At 37.3% G+C, this 20,355-nt stretch overlaps 1 protein-coding gene across 1 annotated transcript in view; it reads left to right on the forward strand.

Moving 5' to 3' along the window:
• Window positions 1-14,868, forward strand: part of NALF1 (NALCN channel auxiliary factor 1) — a 480,845-nt gene extending 465,977 nt beyond the window's left edge. The window contains exons 2-3 of the mRNA XM_054056783.1: window positions 2,493-2,664; window positions 14,142-14,868. Coding sequence (XP_053912758.1) covers window positions 2,493-2,664; window positions 14,142-14,437 — 468 coding nt within the window. The 3' untranslated portion in view covers window positions 14,438-14,868. The remainder of the gene's footprint in view (window positions 1-2,492; window positions 2,665-14,141) is intronic.
• Window positions 14,869-20,355: the final 5,487 nt, after the last annotated feature.

The following is a 20,355-nucleotide window of genomic DNA, read 5'->3' on the forward strand; positions in this document are numbered from 1 at the left end:
GAGTTATGATGCAACTAGTGGAAAGATCCACTTGTATGACATCTCCCAAGTGCAGTCGAAGTGAATTTTAAAACATCAAAATGAGTATTCAAATGTCTGATGAAAGTAAATTATCTCAATACCCTATAAGTATGTGATTATGTAGAGGGTCATTTGAGCTCTTCTGGATCGTAGCAGATTGATACCAGTAATCTCCCTCTGAGCTCAGATGCCTCTCAGGTGTAATGTATGATCTCATTTGCTAACATAGCAAATAAAAAGGCCTTAGGCAAAGTTAGCTCCCCTTAAGAGCTGATCAGCACCAGCAGGGGATGTTGGTGCATTGAACGTGAGTATCCTCACCAATCTCAAGGGGCAATATTTCAGACTAGTCTCTCACTCTTTATCTGTCATGACTTGTACTTCTCCTATGCTTTAATACTGATATAGCTTTGTATGAATATCTATTCTTATATCTCTGCGCTTGCATATACACTTATCATACTATGTAGTAAATAGGAGTGAAACTCATTATTTTCAAATCTGATTAATTGAATTGTAAAGCATATATTGAATATTTTAATCACTTTGACAATCAATTGATAGTTAAGTGTAAGTAGGAATTTGCAATCTTACTTTAATTAATTCCAAATTGCTCATAAACCAAAGTTTTGTAAATTCTTATATGCGTCACCATGTATGGTGTGCTGTTCAATATACTCCCTATAAACTGGTATACATTTTCAAATATGACTCATAAACCACCTAACTACTCTTACGACTATTCTATGAAGAGAAAGTGTGAATTCATACTGAACAGATCTACAGTTTTAGTGATCAAGAAGGAACACTCATGAATATTTATCTGCTATCAGAGCCAGCATTCCCGTCTCCAACCAACAGGCTATGCGTACTGACTAATTAAAACCAGAAAAACAATTACTTTCTTTTATTGCTGCAAGTGACAATATAGCAACTGAAGCATTAAAAAGATGTGGTGGTGGATATAGTCAACATCGGGAAAACCACTTGCGTTTTAGAAGTTTACGTAAGAACAAAGAAGTACACTCATAACCAAGTCTTCTTCCTCATCAATCATTTACTGTGGATAAGAAACCTTTCTAAAAATTAAAATAGAATTTTTAATGGAAAAAGTGTTCTACACAATGCAGTAGGCAAAAGCTATAGATTATTGATAAAGGCTTCGCTTTATCACCTAGCAGCCTTACAGATACCTGACACCTTTGCAAACAAGCTAAGATAAAGCTTTTGTGATTCTGGGACTAATAGATTGAAATTAATTATAAAATTTAAGCTGCTACTGACATTAAGAAAAAGTATAACTGAGGAGAAAAAAACATACTGAGAAAACAAACCAAACTCTCAGCTGGATTGCTCTTTTCAGGTGTCAGTTCTTGAATTTTAAAAGTGTTTTAAAATTTGATTTGTTTCCCTTTTTTATTAAAAACGGGATTAGGAAGAAGAAAATAATCAACTAAGTATATTGCTTTTCATCCTGTGATAAAGGAGTGGTAGTTGCTAAACTTCAGATGCTATGGATGAATAAAAAAAGGAAATCTTCATTATATAACAACCTAGATAGCAACTGTCTCGCCAGTAAGTAATGTACTTCAAAACAGATAAGTGGAAAATGAAATGGGAAATAAGCAAACCTTTCTGTACAGTTTTTTTCATCACCTCTATAGACTGCTGTACAATGTATCTTCATGTGATCACACGTGAAAATTTTGTGTCCAAAAGGCAAGTGTGATTCTCATGACAGACCATTGCTTAGAAGAGAATAAACAAAAAAATCATCTTTTTTATCTTGTTTGTTTAAATGACAATAATTGTAATAACCACAGATCCTGCAGCCACGTCTCCACAGCATCAGATAACTGCATCATAATGTGTTCCTTTTAACTCTTATATGTAGACATTGGTCCTCATTGTTGCAGATTTGTCCCCAGTCTACAGCTGTTGGTGTACAGGAACCCTAATGTGTGTTTTAATACTGCGAATTGGAGAAGGTTTATTTGAAGGGAAGCAGCACCATCTATTGCAACCTAATAGCCTAGCTCCAGATGACTTAAAGAACGGAGCTGGCCTGAGCCCAGTTTTAAGCTCTGTCTTGAACTTATTTTCATAAGTTTTTCCCAAACCTCAAAAATGAGGTTGGGATCTCAGTTTATATATGATAAGGTACAGGGACAGAGGTGTGCAGCATGTGTCTAACAAAAGGCACATCTAAGAGATATACCTGTTCACAAACTAAGATAAAATAATAGCATAAGCCTAGACCCGACTAACTCTTTCTTTTAAGTGACTTGGCTGGAGTTTTCATTACTGAAGTAGGGGGACCATCAAAAGTTAGAGTATTCTTTATCCAGGTGATATTCTCTCAAAATTTACTTTCCCAAGCAGCATTAATGTAGGTGTGTAGTACAGTATGTTCTAATAATGACAGTGCTATTGTCATCCATCTATACTTCTGATTCTTCTCTTTTTTCCAGACTGTCTACAAAGCCTGGCTCTGTTCCCAGTATTTTGAAGTCACACAGTTTCACTGCAGCAACAGAATTCCTTGCAAGCAATACTGTTTGGAGGTTCAGACGAGGTGTCCCTTTATATTACCAGATAATGATGATGTCATCTATGGAGGACTATCAAGTTTCATCTGTACAGGTATAGTATAGAAAAGCTAATTTCACTTTTTTTTTCATAAGTCTAGGTGTGAAAGAGAGTGTGGTTAATGTTTCTTCCATTAGTTATAACTATGAGAGGCTGAAGGTATTCCTCATGACAGAGATTTCTTGGTGGTGCTAGGATTTGAGCCCAGCCTGCACACTTACACTACGGCTTGCCACAGTCGCTGACTTTACAAAACAAAATTACTGGAAGAGATTTATTCTGTTTATTTTTTACACTCAATAATTTGGTGGAGATTTTTGTTGCTCTGTGTCATACAGTACTCGGGGAAAAAAAGACACTTTGTGTTATTCAATATTCAGATAAAAAAGAGGAGGACAAGATCAGTTTTTAGTATATTCACCTTTGTTCACCTGCATTCTTACATGAGATAAAGAATCTGAGGCACAGCATTCAAAACTGTATAGCAGCTCTTGGAAGGTAAATGTCTAAAGAAAGGTCTTTCACTAGAGAAAAATTTTAAGAATTATTTGTTCCCTTGTGAGGAACTGATCTTTTGTTCTCTTCTTGAGTCCTGTTACATTCTGGGATTATTTTAATTCTCAAAGATAATGCTAATAAAGCTCTATGCATTAACTGATAGAATGATTTGGTTCCTTCTACAGCCCATTCTTCTTCAGACATTACCCCGGAACGATCTAACCAGAAAGGAGATGGACTTTTTGTACATCTCGGGTACCTTAGATACTTTTTTCCAGGACTGTTTGGTAACCAGCCACATGAAATTTCAGCTTATATCAATTTTATCTGCAGATTTCTGGTGCCTAGAGCATTGTCTGAGAATCTTAAAGATATTTTGGCAACTTATTTCCACTAAACCAGTAACAAGGCATTTCAACACTTCAAATGTTTGACAGTCTTATTCAAATATCTTGACATTAGATAGCCTCCACCTTAAATTAGGTCTGCATAGAATAGCCTGATACTAAATGAGTTGTCGTAGTCAAAAAACAAAGTAAAAATTTAAATGTCATAAATTATCTATACCATCTCAGATTAAGTCATAACACTTGTGGCAACTCACTTCACCTTATAGTCTGTTTTTGGATTTAGGGGGCTTCTAGTAGCAAGATATTTTCTGTATTTCCTCCTAAAAATTAAACCTGTTGCACACAATCAAGCAATATCCATCCATAAGCAAAAGATAATACAATGAAATGTAAGTTGAGTTATAATTTGGTAGTCATCAATAAGGTAATAGTATTTGGCATTTCAATGCATTTTGTAAATATTAGTAGCCTTCCAATATGCATACAGCAAGCAAATTAATGTTATTTTCCAGTTTAAGAAAGGACGGTAAAAGCTGAAGCGAGAGACTTAGGATGTATTTATTTACACCATGAATACAGTATATATGTGTGCATGTGCACACGCACTGAGGTATATACATGTGTATGCACACTTGCACACATACACAGTGGCAAAGAATGAACAAACAATAAACAAAACCATCTTGGAAATCATTTCAGAAAAACCCTTAAGAAATACGTATTCTCCTAGCATTTTCCTAGTATACTGCAAAGACCAAATTCATTCCTAAAACGCAGAAAATAGATGACTTTGTAAAGATTACTGACAGTGGATGTTTCTGAGCTTGGGATGAAAAGCAGATTTAGGGGAGGATTAAACTCATTTTACCACAGGTATGAGTAGTGTGGGTATCTACACATAAATTCTGTGACTAAGCTGTCACTAGTCACTGAAGATCTGATGTAGTCAGTAGAGCTGAGAGCTATTTAATTCAGCCTAAGTGGGCATTTGCACCTGGTGAGCTGACTAGCTCTCTATATTGGTGCTGGCTGTACTCCATTTGCTGTAGCTGTTGTTAGTCACCAAAGTCCTACAGACATTTAAAATCGCTACTAATATTTGATTGAACTTTCTGTCCACTTGAGTCAAGACTCTTAGCATCAGCAGAGCAGAGCTTGTATTCACAGACCTGTAGGAGTCAGCATGCTGACACTGGGCAGTTTTATGCAAAAGCAGGTGCTGAGGAGAGGTGCAAGGCTGTAATTCAAACTTTAACTGGAATATAGGCTCACTGTCACCTACTTATTAATCAGCAACTCGCTGTAAGAGCACTTCCTGCCACTAAACAATGAGAAATTAGACTAAGATCTGCTGTGGGACCAAAGAATTGGACTTCTCTGCTTGACGAAAACAGAATTATTTCATGCAAAGTCCATTGAGTTCAACAGCAGATGAAATACTCAGCATAGCTTGTGGGCTGGCAGTTACCTTGAAGCCTTTTTGTTGTAGAAAAGGGGTTGGAGGCAGGTTTCCCATGTCTTGAGAGACGTCTTCTCCCCCTTAGCTTTCTGAAAGTTCCTGTTTAGAAAATATGTTCTGGAATTTCCAGTTACTGATCCTGTTTTAACTGGTGTGGGTGAAATTCATTGGCAAACATCATGAGTGTTAAGCCAAAGGTATTGCTATTTAATATTATGGTATTATAGCTGATTTTCTGGTGTCTCCATTCAATGTAACTTGACTGTGAAGTTGGTCACCATTGAGCTCTGCTACAGGAAACACCACGGGAGCAAACTTTATGTTCATGGGTTTCTCATGAACAGTATTTTGGCACAAACCATTTCTCATTTAAATTAAGGTTGAATATCTCTGATGCTCCTGACTGCACTGGTATACCATGGAGAGAAATTCTACAAGTCCTTTTTTTAAGTTTTGACTCACATTTTCAGAGAAATCCAGCAGGAATAATTAGAGCATATATTGTTAGGTATGATATTTTGTCTCCCATGAAACTAGTGAAAGGCTACCTTGCCACCTATCAACATTGTTAATCATAAAATATTGTCTGGAGAGGAAAAAAAAGTCTTTCTGGTTATAGGATGATTTATCTTTGAGAAACAACAAGAATTTGTGGATTCTGATTTTCTTCAGTAATATTTTAAGAACAATATCTTTATGATAAGGGCTTCCCTCCCTCCCTCCTCTCTCCATGGAAACAGACTGTTTCCCTTAAGGTCCTGTAGAGATTCAGGTTAATGGAAAGAGAGAGGATTGATTTATATAAAATATTTCAAGACACCATGGAAGGCAACTAATAGGAAAAGGTGTACCGGCGATGGCAGTTTTTATTTGACGTCGACGGCAGCACCGAGCTCGGGATGTACCTATAAAATATTTCATGCGGATTTCCAGTTGCAGCTAGGGAAGAGCCTGTGGGGGGGAGGGGGCGGGGGGTTCGTGTCGCCGGGAGCCGCCGAGGAGGTACCGAGACACCGTCCCCATCTCCGCCACCCGCAGCGGTGAGCGGGGACGCGGAGACACCTGCTGGAAGCGGGCAGGCAGCCTGCAGGGTTTTCTTTGTTTTCATGTCAGGGTTTTCTCGAGGCTGGAAGCTGCAAAGTACTGGAGTATGTTTAAAAAAAAAAAAAAAAAAACAAAAAAAAAAAAAAAACAAAAAAAAACCCAAAACAAAAAAACCCCACACAACAACAAACCAACCAACCAGAGAAAGAAAAACGACCCCAAAGAGTTTATCCTTCCTTGGTAGGTCCGTGTGGTGAGAAAACAGCTATTTTTTCCCCCAAGAAATATTTCAGCTGTAGAATTCCTAAATACGTATTTTTTTCAAAATGCTTTTAAAATGTAAATATGGTTATATGTAGGGTGATTCTAGAGGGCAGGCTGAAGCCATAAATCATAGAATCATGGAATCATAGCATGGTTTGGGTTGGAAGGGACCTTAAAGATCATCTAATTCCAACCTCCCTGCCATAGGCAGGGACATCTTCCACCAGATCAGGCTTCCCAAGGCCTCATCCAACCTGGCCTTGAACACCTCCAGGGATGGAGCATCCACAGCTTCCCTGGACAACCTGTGCCAGTGGCTCACCACCCTCATCGTGACTAAATTCCTCCTGACGTCTAGTTTAAATCTGCCTCTCTCCAGTTTATAGCCATTCCCCCTGGTCCTATCACTACAAGCCTTTGTAAACAGTTCCTCCCCAGGTTTCCTGTAGGCGTCCTTCAGGTATTGGAAGGTCGCTATAAAGTCTCCTTGGAGCCTTCTCTTCTCCAGGCTGAATGTGGCTAAGTGTCATGCTCAGTGGTAGTGTACTTGTTCTGTTGCAGTCTTTTGACATAATTATTTTTTTTTTAAAAATTGTTTATAGTATGGTTCAATAAATTAGAAATTCCTAAAAGACTACTATAATGAATGAAAAGTGTTCTAGGCTGAGAATGTCTTCCTTGCGTAACTCCAGTGAAAGCAGATAGTGGGCAAGGGAGAAGGGGTGCTGCAGTAGTTGCATGTTGCTGGAACTGTACAAGTCAGGATGTGGGAAAACTGCAGTGCAAAAGAAAGTACTTGAGAGAGTAATCAAAACAATCAGAATCATGGTGTGTTTCTGATTATGGAAACGTGATTAGCTAGAAAAAAGTTTGTGTTCCCCTCTTTTTTCTAGAAAGTGGAAGGTAAGCAGTCAGTCTTTGCATCAGTTGCTGTTCAGCAACATACTGTTTTTCATATTCATTAAAACTGAATGGTTGCTTCCAGTGTAGACCTTTGGAGTTTATATCCATATGATTAAAGTTTCCAGTGGTTTCATCTAATGTTTCTTTCTGCAGCTCAGATGTCTATAATTACCTACTCAAAACAGAATCTTATTTAAGGGAGAAAATAGTACTGTTTAGGCATGCATATGCACACATGGCAGTTTACAATGAATGAGTCCCATGCAAAGTTCCAGGTCAAGATTTTTAATTGTGACTCCATGAAAACAGTGTGCATACCAGTGGAGCTGTTCTTTTTCATAGATATATTTATCTTCTCCATTTTTCCCCTGGTCTGAATGGCAGATGTTGAAGATTTCTTTCATATGTTATTTGAGTGTGAAGAGGGCTGAAAGATGTATGACTACGGGCAGACCACTAGGGAGGGACTGGTAATACTTCACAACTCTTGCTTTTCTAGTGCCTTCTGAAGTAATGCAGTCCAGCAGCTGGCCTGGGGACTGGTCCAGCCCATGAACTGCTTCTGTTTGGCTTGCTGCCATCTCCCTGTGGAGACAGAGAAAGGATGCAGAATCCATTAATGCTTTCTTTACAGCCAAAATTATCCATTCAGGCTTTCAGTTTGCTAAACCCAGAAAACATGAGTGCTCAGTTTTCACCAAATGAGAAGCAGAGACACCCAAAAAAACCTGGAAAAGATATTACTTCTCCTCTGTACACATGTATCTTTCTCAAGCAGCCAGTATATGCTATCAACACCAACACTACAGTTGCAGGCACATTATCAATCTCGTTCAGGAGTGTACTTTTGAAGCATACCTGTTCATAGTCCTTGCTGTTTGATTTGCATTGAAGAGAGTTCTTGGAGGATACAAACCTGATTCCTTTGGACTAAACTAAATGAGGAGATGTGCTATAGGACCATATCTAGCATGTCCCAACCACTAATGCATTTTTAGTCTATAAAATCCTACTTGTTGATGCAGACATAACCTCTTCTGGCTGCTGAAAAAACACTCTCAGAATTGCTATCTGTGTGCCACATCTCGACCACTTTAAAATGCAGAATTAGGGCTACCTGTGTAGCTAATGGCCTTCTTTGTATTGACCAAGATTTGTGGTCTCTTTGTGCCTTGTGGCTTAAGAGGGCCATCATCCAGCAGCGAATATCAGGCAAGAGATCCCAGCCATGCACTCTTACTCTTTACTTGTACAATAGATGTCATGGAATCTAACAGAGCACGCAAGTTCCTCTGTGAAGGAAAGGAATGTAATGAGCAGCAATAAAACAGAGATGTGTTGCATTAGCTTCTTGCAAAACCAACATGGCACCCTCTAAAAGCAACACCATCAGAAAGAGTCTACTGCCACCAAGAGGAGAATCAAATTTTTCTGCTCTCCTATGCAGAACAGACTTCTGGCACTTTTCAATGTTGAAGGAGAAAGTAAGGGGAGAGAAGAGGTGAGAGAACAGGTGACTTGGCTGCTTTGAATCACTTATAGCTTTCCATTCGGTTCATATTTAAGTTCCTAACTTCCTGTGTTCCAATTAACATCTCAGTTGCTTGCAATGCATGGTGTGTATATTCTCCTTTACATCAGTTTTTGGCAAATATCACTAACATATGCTTATGATCCATGCAAAGTAACTCTTCCCCAGAAACTCCTCCTCCTTTAGAGTAAAGAAGAGTATTCACCAGAAAGGAAACTGTCAGTCATGCCTCATAGCACACACTAATGTTTCTAAGGATGTAGTGAGAATTATTGCAGAGAGTTTTTGCCAATCTGTAGAAAGGGTTTGTTGACTAACAAAGCTCAGTAAAGGTATTGGGAACAGTTCTTTTAACTGCAGTTTCTTCTCAAGGCAGATGTGTTCTTAGGCTTCACCAGCAGGCTTAGCTGTAGAGTGTCTGTACCAAAACAGATGCCCTGATTTCAATGCAATTTGAAAAGCAATTTCCTTGAGAAAATCTGATATGTAGAATGCATCACAGCCTATCTTTTCTTTGTAGAACAATTCTAGAAGAGAAAATCTCTGAATTCAAGTTACTTTATGTTGTTCTTGGCAAATGCTAATATATATATATATGATTCAAATTCTTACTGTAAAAACAACTGTTATTCATGTGTCATATTCCTTCTGCCTCTATCTCTTAGCAGGTCCTAAAATACCAAAATATTAAGCTAACATAGAGAGCAGGACAAATCCCATTTATGTTTGACAAGCGTGGTTTAAATCATTACAGGCTATGGATCTGCTTAAAAGGAAAATTTTACGTGGTTCTGTGGTAGAAACTGTCAAGTAAATATCTCATCTTTTTGAAACCAGTGTTCTTCTAGTGTTGAATCTTGGGGCTTTCCCATGAATGAGATCTCATGTTAGAATAGGCTTGTTAGCTGCAAACATTCTTCTCCTGTACAAACAACCCAGACAATTAAGCTGTTGATAACCCTGAACTTTCCATGGCAACACAGTACTTAGATATGTATGACCCTTTCCTATCATATCAAGGTACTAAATTAATACATGAAGGGGTCTTGCAGGAAAGCTGGAAAGGGACTTTTTAAAAGGGCATGTAGTAATAGGCAGAGGGGGGGAATGGGTTTAAATTGGAAGGGGGAAGATTAAGACTAGACATTAGGAAGAATTTCTTCACGATGAAGGTGATGAGACACTGGAACAGGGTAGCTGTGGATGCCCCATCCCTTGAAGCGTTCATTGCCAGGTTGGATGGGGCCTTGAGCAGTGTCTTCTAGTGGGAGGTGTCCCTGTCCATGGCAGGGGGTGTGGATTATCTTGAAGGTCCCTTCCAACCCAAACAATTCTACGATTCCATGAAATGGTCACCAACAGTGATGAAAACAAAATTAAAACACAGCAATCCAGATCTCATCCAACAATTGAAATAGAGTCTGAAATGGAAATTAGTCTTTTCAGAAAGTGGAAGAGCCTTATTTACCAGTTTAAGAATAATCTATTTGACTAAAGAATAATTTCTTTATCTTTAATCCTTCTTCTATCTTTCGTTTCATTACTTTTTAAAATATGAAAGGTATAAAATGCATCTCTAAACAGAAGCATCATAATGTGTCACAGACACAGCAACTTAGAAACTGAGAGGACCATCTGGATAAAATTAAAGAGAGCTGCCTTCCAGATCAGATGTAAGCAAGCAGTGAAATCTAGTCATATAATATTTAATGTGTTCTCTTGCCTTCTGTAGTTGTAAAATGTTAATATTTAAAACTCCAAAATAATTCCTCAGAAAAAGAAATGCCAAGCAGATCGTTGGCATTCATTGGCACAATGATGTCACTGCTAGATGGATCATTCTTGGCAGACATTATTTTTGGCTTCACAATAAGATGGAGCATTTGAAAATTGGTATACTACATTCACTTCTCTGATTTCTTCTTCTAGTTCATGGTCTTTGCTTCAAGCGCAAGAAGCTTGGTATGCCTCTCAACATAACTAGAAATCTGTGTTAAAAAGGGCCACAGTTTAGAGTCATACAGAAAGAAAATTAAGAAAAAGCATAACTTATCTCTGTTTTGTTTCTGTGGCCTTCCAAAATAGTTATCCAACAGCAATAACAAATATGTCAACCAGAGCGGCTTCCTTTGATGGTGACTGGAAAATGTGGAATACTATGATTCCATAGCTCTTTCTGTAGCAAAGAAACCAAGAAGTGGGCCAAGTCGGACCAACTGCTACAGATACAGCTATGGACGTGACATATCCTGACAGTGTTGGGGTAAGATGTGGAAATGCAACTACCTCTTTTTCATGCTGGTTCCTGTGCAAAAGAAATGCAAGTGCTCAAGCAGAAACCATGGCATTCTCTGAGTTAGCTGATGATCTAGCTGATCAGGAGACCATGCATCCATAGACATTCTTTGTGATTTTAATGCTTATATAAGAACACATGTGTGTTTTGCTATTTTTCCCGAAAACTGTTTCTGCACAAAGTAAATGTAATGTTCATGCTGTCACTCCTTTTTCTTTCAGTATGATTCAGCTGAGCAGGATACACAGGATTTATCTACAGTCATGTCTCAATTAACGTAACCTCAGTCAAATGAATAGCCTTAATTCTTTCATCAGCATTAGTAACATACAATCCTGACAGATATAACTGTTGTGCTGATCATCAAAATATTATCTGTGGGTGAAAAAAATAGCCAGTTACAAGGCAAAAATATAGCTTTTACATGTCTTTCACTAGCAATAGTATATCTTTTGGGAGAATGGTTTGATACCAAAAAGTATCCTGGCAAAGTCTAGATCCTTCATTAAGACTAATGTCCAAGAACCTCTATATGAACTAAGATTTCTTCTGGTGAAATATAGGTGAGTGCCTGAAAAGTTTGGGAATAGAGATCCAGAGGTGAGGATTTGAAGTAAAAAATGAAAAACAAAGTAGGTTTCAAGCCAGTGAGAATTGGTAAGTTAGCCTCCTCAAAAATATAGTTACTGAACATCAAAGTAATACAGAGTAATGATGTCTACAAACTGAACTGTAAAGACATAAGCGGAAGAGAGAAGCCTTGTGATTTACTGTTTGGTTTTTTTCATCCCAGACTGTGCCTATATAAAATATTTTCCTAAAAGAACAAAATACGTATTTTTCTCATTAGTTTTCCAAGGTTGATGTAGCTAGCTTTCCAGGGTTTCTGGTAAGTCATGGGTATGCAACGTCTGACTGAGCAGACTGATTGCTTAGATGCTAAGCACCAAAACTGATACTCATGGCTATAAATAAGTATGTAGTGACACAGGATTGTGAAGTTTAATTACTTCAGTGAAAAGTGATTGCTCTGGCTGAATTTATCTAAATATCCTGCAACTGCCATGAACAGCGGTTCTGTAGTTAACCAATTACTAACTATGTTACTGTAAATTAAAAACCTAAATTCAGTTGTTGATTGAAATAAAAAGGAAGTGTAATTTTGCATTAAGGAACAAGTCCAATACAGCTTTGAATGTGGAGACGCTTTCAATTTATTTATAATTCAGTAAGCCCATATAAACTATTTAAATATCTTTTGATTGCCAACTGTATACATGGGCTTTAATTTCAAAGGAAGTCTGGGTTTTCCTACAACAAGAAAGGCAGGAAATACAGTTCCAATAGCAAAAGCCTCAGTGGAATGAAAGCACTAACCATTCTCTGTGTCTCTTCAATTACCACTAACAGTTTGAGCTACTGCAGTCACAAAACAGGTCACACAGTTTCCTGCTTTGGGAAGCACTTCCTGTATGTAAGCATGTTTAAAAACACATTTATGCATGCAAACGCCAAAAGACAGATGTCAGATAATACGATGCTAGTAATATTATTGCTTTATTATGCTTGCAATAAACAACTGTCCATGAGTTCCAAAATGCAACAGAATTTCTTAAAAGCTTGGAGAGACACTAAATCATTTTGAAGCATTAGTACACTACCTTAAGTATCTGCCTGTGTAGGTGCAAAAATTGCCTGATTTCCTGCAGAGTAAATCCAGAAACTCAAACAAGCTGTTCTCATTCAACTATCTTTAAAAACTTGTTTGAATTGACAAATAGATTTGACTTTACTCAGACTCATATATAACATAGTAGACTGTTATGTCAACTACGCGAATGAGTGCCAGTCTAGGTTTAATCTGAATTTTAAAATGCTGAGCATACTTAATGCACTTCTGCTTAGTTGCAGGTCAATATTACAGAAGTAGGAAGGAAAGAGTTCAGTTTTATCTCATTTTAAGGTGTGCTGCTTTTCTGTATTGGTTATTCACGTGATACAGGCAGTCTGTTGCCTGCACTCAGAGATACTATGTCTGTACTTGCAGGCATTGCTTTTTGAAAGTAATATCTTTACTATGATACTTTGAACAAAACTTCCAAGAAAGTGTTAATTTATGAATTATAGAAATTATGTAGTTGATTTGAAAACCTTTATCCTAATATTTTGACAGACAGGTTTGGGTTTTTTTCTAGTAAAACCCCCCACTACAGTAATTATTTGTGGCAAAATTATTCCGAGATCAATTCAAATGGAGAAGAGGTGTTTGTCAGTTGCTAGACATTCTTGCATTTGACCATTAGTTAAACAGGCTAAATTAGATTATTTTAATTTATCAGTAAGGAAGATATGTGAGAATTAACCAGAACATATTATGTTAGTCTCCTATATAGTAGTGCAGACAATACTGACAATTGCCAAAATGAAAGTTGTGTCTTTTGGGAAAGGAATAATTCTTCTAGCTATTGAAAAATTCATAATTAGATCAGGCTAAGTAACTTGGTAAAGTTTTAAAGGCAGAAATAGCCTAGATATATACAGTCGGGAATACAATTATTGCATGGCACGGAAAGAGAGTTCTTACTTCTGGGATATGCCAAAGAGAACATCCCAGCTGGAAGAACCCATCTGAGGTAGGGTAAACAAGTCAACTCTGAACAGCTCAGTTTGGAAGGTATTCCTGTGAAGATGCTGGATCTGTATTGGTTTGACAGTCAATATTGTCCATATTGTTAGTATACAAATTATTAGTTATTTAATGCCTGTCTTTTCGTGGACAGTGATATTACTGGTATGCACTCGCAGACTAAGGAAAAATTTCAAGTTGCTTTCAAATTTTATGGAAATATCCAGTTTTATTAATTGTTACTTCATTGTTAGTTGTTAATTCATGAAAAGGAAGAATTCAATTATCCTTCTATCAATAATTGATTTTAACACCATTTCTTTACACAACCATCCTGTGTCATACTTCTGTTGAATGATATTTGATGTTTCTTCTTTTTAAATGACACATATCCCTTCAACGACTCCAGTTATACAAAATGCAAGTGTTGTGAGGGCCTCACGCTACCCCAACAATGTGGATTCAATAGCTTAGACTAAACTGTCGACTGTTCCTTTGACCTACCAACTTTTGCCAATCTTCCTGCCTGACATTTATTTTTCCTTGTATTTACTTTACAGGGCTCTATGAAAACTATCCAACCAATGCAGAACCAGAATGCTGTGATGTCAGATGGGGACTATTATCAGATCATCAATCCAAAGGGACTATAAAAACAAGTGGCTCAACAATGTGTCACAGGACATCACTCACAGTTTCATCAGCATCAAGACTGTGTAACAGCAGACTTAAACTGTGTGTTCTTGTATTAATTCTCTTACATACAGTACTTACAGTCTCAGCAGCACAGAACTCAACAGGACTGGGCTTTGGAGGCATAACAACTTTGGAAGATAATTCAACCAATGAGGAATAAAAAAAAAAAGGATTCATCTTATATGATAGAAACACATCAGGCCCAAATTACCACAGTCAACAATAGCAAAGACTGAGTGCTTTACCCTCAGATCTCTTCTTGAATGACCTTTTTGGGTAAAATAAAAGTGAATGGGCCACTACCCAAACAACAAGGACACGTGAACACAGCTTTTTATTGACTAAAAGGCTGTATGGTGACTTAAATTTCTCACACCATTTTATACACTGTGTTTTAATGTTTGGAGTTTCTTTTTTTGTTTGTTTTTTGCACTTGTTAATACAGGATTTTATTTTTGGGACGGTTTCTCAAAGCTAAATTAAGTCTTTTCTCTGTCGATATATTTCTAGTCATTGTGTGTGTTCATCTGATAGTTCTGTCTTTTATGTCCTGTCAGTTTCTATTAGAGGAATGACTGCTATGATTCCATGACATAGAAAAAAAAAAAACAAAAAAAAAAAACCAACAAAAAAAACAACAAAAAACCCCAAAAAAACCATAAAAAAACACCCGCAAAAAAGAACAACAAAACAAAATTTAACAAAAAAAGAAAAAAAATGGAAAAAAAAGCAACCACAAAAAACCCAAACAAATCTAACTGTCCTCTTACCCATGGGAACCATTCATCTCCTTTCCCGTCTCACCTCCCATTGCGGACAACGTACATTTGCTTCTGTCTGTGTAATCACAATGAATGGGTACACAGTTCCAGTGTGCCTCTGCCACTGTTGCACAAACCAGTTGACTGAGCAAACCCAAAAGGTGCATGAAAGGAGTTCCTTTTAGCTGAACAAACAAGTGCTCTCCTTATAAGGTGGGATTGGACAGTTAAAAAAATGTAAAGAAATATATAACAAACTGTTGCTCCAATACCTGTTTTGAAGAAGTCCAGTCCTTTCTCACTGGTCAGTTGAACAGGAGCAGCCTTTTTTAGATATCCTGTGTAAAACCAGTTATGCTCAGCAAGTTGAGTAGTTGGGAAGCCTTCATATTGGAGGTGAAGGATTGGCATTCATTGTGAATTACGTTTTGAGTTCTCCTGCTGTCATATAACCAGCAGCTTTCCATAAGGAGTGGGAGCAAAGAGCTTCCAAAATCCAAGTCTTTGTCTCAACAAAATTACACTAGAAGCCTTTGAGCATCTATAATACAAAGTATCTTTTTGGTTTTGATTCCATTGGTTTTCTAATATCTACATGTTGTTGAAAGTTACTCTAGTTATTAAGGGTGCACAAGAATGTGTTAGCACAGATAAAGAAACTATCTTATTTTAAATATATAGGACAACCGTTTTCATAAATGTGCAATAAAAACAGTAAAGATATACTGGGATATGAGTAGTTAAGAGAAAAGATTGTAATCTGATTGCTGATTTTTCATTGTTTGGGGTGGGTTTTAATTTGTTTACTTTTATTTTTGCGGGAACATTTCACCTGCTGAGTGTATGAGAATTCGCTTTTTAAAAAGGCTTTTTAGAGTTTACAGTAGAATCAATGGAAGGAAAAGTTAATAAGGGCTGTTTTTAAAAACTTTACATTCCTTCCTATTCTCTAACTACACTTGGGAAGTGCACTTTAGAGATGTTTGCTGTGTAGCTGGGAGATGAAGGAAAACTATAGGAAATGTTCTCCTAGGAAATAAAATATAGTTACTTACTTTCTAGCTATGAAATACCCCTTGATAAATATTAATATTGTAAGAACATTTAATCACTGGTGCATTATGTGTTTTCTTATACACTTCACGGTCTATTGAATTCTGAAGAAAAACAAAAAGAAGATAAACATACTGCTTAAGCGGTTCAAGATGCACATGTTAAGATGTGAAAGCTCAAATGTTTTGCAGGAGTATTTGTTTTGATAGTGTTTTACAACAACTTGAGCCGAGGAGCCTAAAATGATCCGTGCAAATATGACAACCAGAAAAAGCACCAGCTAATGCAAAATTCTTTGGTAGTGGTTTGTTTCTATAATTCTTCCCTTCCTTGCACATGCTATATTTTGTTCAATAAAACAAGGTATTTTATTTATTTTATTTTATTTTAGAGACATATGTATTAATTATATTGAATTGATGCAAAAAGTGGGGAAAAATGTAGAAATGCAAATGAAAAAGCCTTAACTAATGGTAGAATGTAGACTTTTGAAAGGGCAAAGATATTATTGAAAAGTGATGGAGCAATAACTGGGCAGTGCTCTGGTACTGTACAACAGCTGATGAGTTATGCTACTGAGAAAGCTCTTACTAGGTGAGCTCTTGTTCAACTGACCTCTTAATTCTAGTAAGTGTACATGGTCAGTAAACAGTTTGTTATAACCTTTATCTACCTCTGCTGTGCAAAGGCCATCCAAACTCCATTTCTGTGATGTTCCTCATAGTTTTTCGTTCACGCCATTACTCACTGTCATCTATTTTTACACTGTACCAACACAGTAGCAAGTCTGGTTCATCTGAATTGAATTGGCACATGAAGAAGAGTTATTATTTCTGTTTTGCCGAGTGGTGAATTAATGTAGAGAGCTATCTTTAAGGCATTTTCTTTCTTCTCCTGCTCTTCTTCATCCTCCATCCTTTATTTTTCTATAAAAACGTTTTCAAGTGGTGTCAATGAAAAATACGACTCCTCCAGTGCTTGGCTACACTCAGTCACCTGTCACACGATGTGAGAGAGACATGAGAAAAAACAGTGACAACACCATCACATGCACAAAGTAGCCAAATTAAACTTGAGCAAAAATGCAGCAGAAAACAATTACAAGCTTTCAATTATTACTTAAGTACAAGTTCTAACAAATTCTTCTCTCTCTTCCCACCTGGAGTCAGTGCCTGCAGTTCAATGGTCTGTGAATTTTCTCTGTCATCTTTTTGAGGTCAATTTCTTTAATTTTTGAAACAAAGAGTCATGTTGTAGAGGTGACTACTGCTGAGGTATCTGTTGCCATTTTCACTCCAGCAGCGTGGTGTGCAGCTTCTCTTGTTGGCACCTGGGTCATCAGGAGTTGACGAAGACTATTCTGTGAAGTTAAGCAACACGTAATCATGTATGATGCAAAAATTCCATTCCATCCATTACTCATTCGTAATAGTTTCCCTGGCACAAATTTAAGCATGCTTGATATTGTGCACATATTACTTTTTTGCCAGAATAAATTTGCATCTTGCCACTGCTGTAACTGCCATCTTGTTCCATTTCTCCTTGTACTGTATGCCTAATACATACATGATAAACAGCTGGCTTAACAAAGAGGTTATACTAAAATATTTCTGGAAATGACTGATAAGAAGAAAAAGAAAAAAAATAGAATAATATTTATTTTATGATCACGTGAAAGAGAGAAATTTCCCATGTCTTTTATCGTGTTTTTTGCAATAGGGAAAATCCAGATTTTGTGCAATATGTTAAAACTGCTAAGCCAAATGTCATATAACATAACCAGAGCTATGTTATTCCTTATTGCATTTGCATTTGGTAATACATTATATTGACACTTTTCTTTCATTAGACAGTATCTCTTTTTTTTTGAAAAAAAAGGCAGGTGAAATCTGTCCTTCTACGTGCCATAATTTAAAGACAAAACCAACAAAACATTACAATGAAGTTTTAGTTCTATAAATGATGAAACCAAGCCATCAGCTGCCAAAGAACCTGAAACAATAGATACAAACCAAACATAGACTTTCAAGAAATTCCTTCTTGGGGGGTTAAAAATAATATTATTCTAAGTGATTAAAGGAGAAAGAATGAGAGCTGCATTTCAAACAACAGAGACAGCAGGTTTCATCTGGTATGTGATGTGACTCTCTGCTTATATAGCTATACCCTTCTATTAAAAAGTGAGGACATTGTCTTCTGCTCTCTTTGTACTTGTTATGATAGTGAATGTCCTTTTTGCAAGCATTGCCTCTCTATGCAGAAAAGAACTGCTTATTGTGAGAGCTGAAGATAGCTTATGTACATGCACTAAAATTTACACAGTGAAACCTGTTTTAAGGGACTATCCAAAGCACAAACAAGACTTGGTTGCAGAGAAGAGGTAACTTTATGAAAAGTGAAACAAATTTAGTTTACGAAATTTCGAGATACGTGTAGACAGTCATCTCAGCAAGGGGTCTGTGAAGGTGCCTTGTCCTTACTGCAGCTTTCACTCTGTGTCTCATCAGTGCCACAGTCCTGTAGTGAACCCTGTGCCAGCAGGCTTCGAACTGGGCTCAGAGATGTGCTGACTTCAGTGGGCCTCTATGTAGGCACAGGTACTCAGCAGAAAAATTTCACTGTAGCTTACAGATTTTGATTTGTTGTCCCGTAGTCTTTACTCAGGAATTGCTCGTGGACGTAGTGCATCAGCAGAGGAGTGCATACTGTCAAAATCAATGGACTTAATTTGCTAACATATCCTGCAACAACTCTGAAAAATCAAATTTTCTGAACACCTCTAAGTTTTCCAGTATTTTCCAGCATATCTTCAAATGTTAAGAAGCCTGATCTATCCCTGGAGGGGGAAAGGGGAGAGAGAGTTACTGTCAGTGAAGAAACTTTAAAAAAAATAGATCTGGGCCGACTTCGAAAAATCCATCTGAGAATCTGAGAAACAAGCGACACTTGTTCAAAATATAACAGAGATGCAAAAAAAATGATAAAAGATACCTATGTAGGTGTAGATTTACATGGAATTAGTTCTATTTTGAAAGAGAGAGACACAAATACATGTTCTCCACAGTTTTTACAAATACATGTACTGTAAAGTAAAAATGCCAAAGAGTAAGACCTATAAAATAAATAGGGAGAAATTATTGTTTTTACCTTCCTTACTGTGGAGTGTGAATTCCCAGGTGGAATTTCAGCAACAGAAATATATTTTATAGTAAGAAATTTAAAAAAAAATACGGGGAAGGGGCATATTTGGTTACTCATTCAACCATCCTGTCTCCCATTAGCCTAGATATTATTCTTCTGAACTTTTCATTCAAATCCTTGGCTCTGGCAGAAAGTTCCCAGCATAGACCCTACCCCAGTGGCTCCAGCGAGTGGCAGTAGCACATGAAGTCTTAGTTGTGGGTCCTGAGGGAAAGCCTTCATTCAAAGTGCTGACTACACTTCAGCACTTCAGTCCAATCTCTAGACTCCCTCATTCTCCTAAAGCTGTATTTGTCTCTTGGTCGTACACAGTAACTCGGTTACCTCTTCAGATGAGACTGTGCTTGCCTTGCTCACACCTTCAGTCTCAGTCAGACCCCATTACAAAGGCCAGAGGAACCACTGGTGTGCTTTAAATGAAATATATGTGCTGAACTCCCCAAACGACTGAAGCAGCATTAAAATTATAGACATGCTTTGTAAACGGACGTCTGAATAAGGGTGAAGATTTTACCAACTCTGTATGTTTTCAAGTCCTTTTACTACGCTCACACTGAGGACTACCTCAGCAGAAGGGATAAGAAGTTTGACAACTAATGGCTGTCGAATCTCTCTGTGAGTGTTCAGACATTACCCCTCCCAACTGCCCCACTGTAAGATTTTTCCAGGATTTATTTTCTCAGAGTATGATGTGCAGAAGAGAAGACGTTATATCCCATACCAGTGCAAAATGAGAGGCATCCAGGTGAAGTCTAGATTGCCAAGTGGGGCACCTGTACACAGGCACACATACCTTTCCATGGAGTCTTTAGTGGTGCGGCAATTAAAGAAAGAAGAGAGTTACTTTCTGTCAGATGGAATAAGCAGGCAGCAAAGAGAAATAATGCCTTCATACACCACTGCAATATTTATTTGAATGTCTCTTTAGTCAGGACAATGTTGAACATTGCGGCACCAAACTTTTATGTATCTTATAAATGATGAATTATGTAAGTGATGAATTGCATTAAGTTGGATGAAGCGTAATACACTATAGGAGTTGGTGGTATGAAAAGAGAATCTA

The sequence above is a fragment of the Cuculus canorus genome, chromosome 1, assembly GCF_017976375.1.
Source record: "Cuculus canorus isolate bCucCan1 chromosome 1, bCucCan1.pri, whole genome shotgun sequence".
Lineage (NCBI taxonomy): Eukaryota > Metazoa > Chordata > Aves > Cuculiformes > Cuculidae > Cuculus > Cuculus canorus.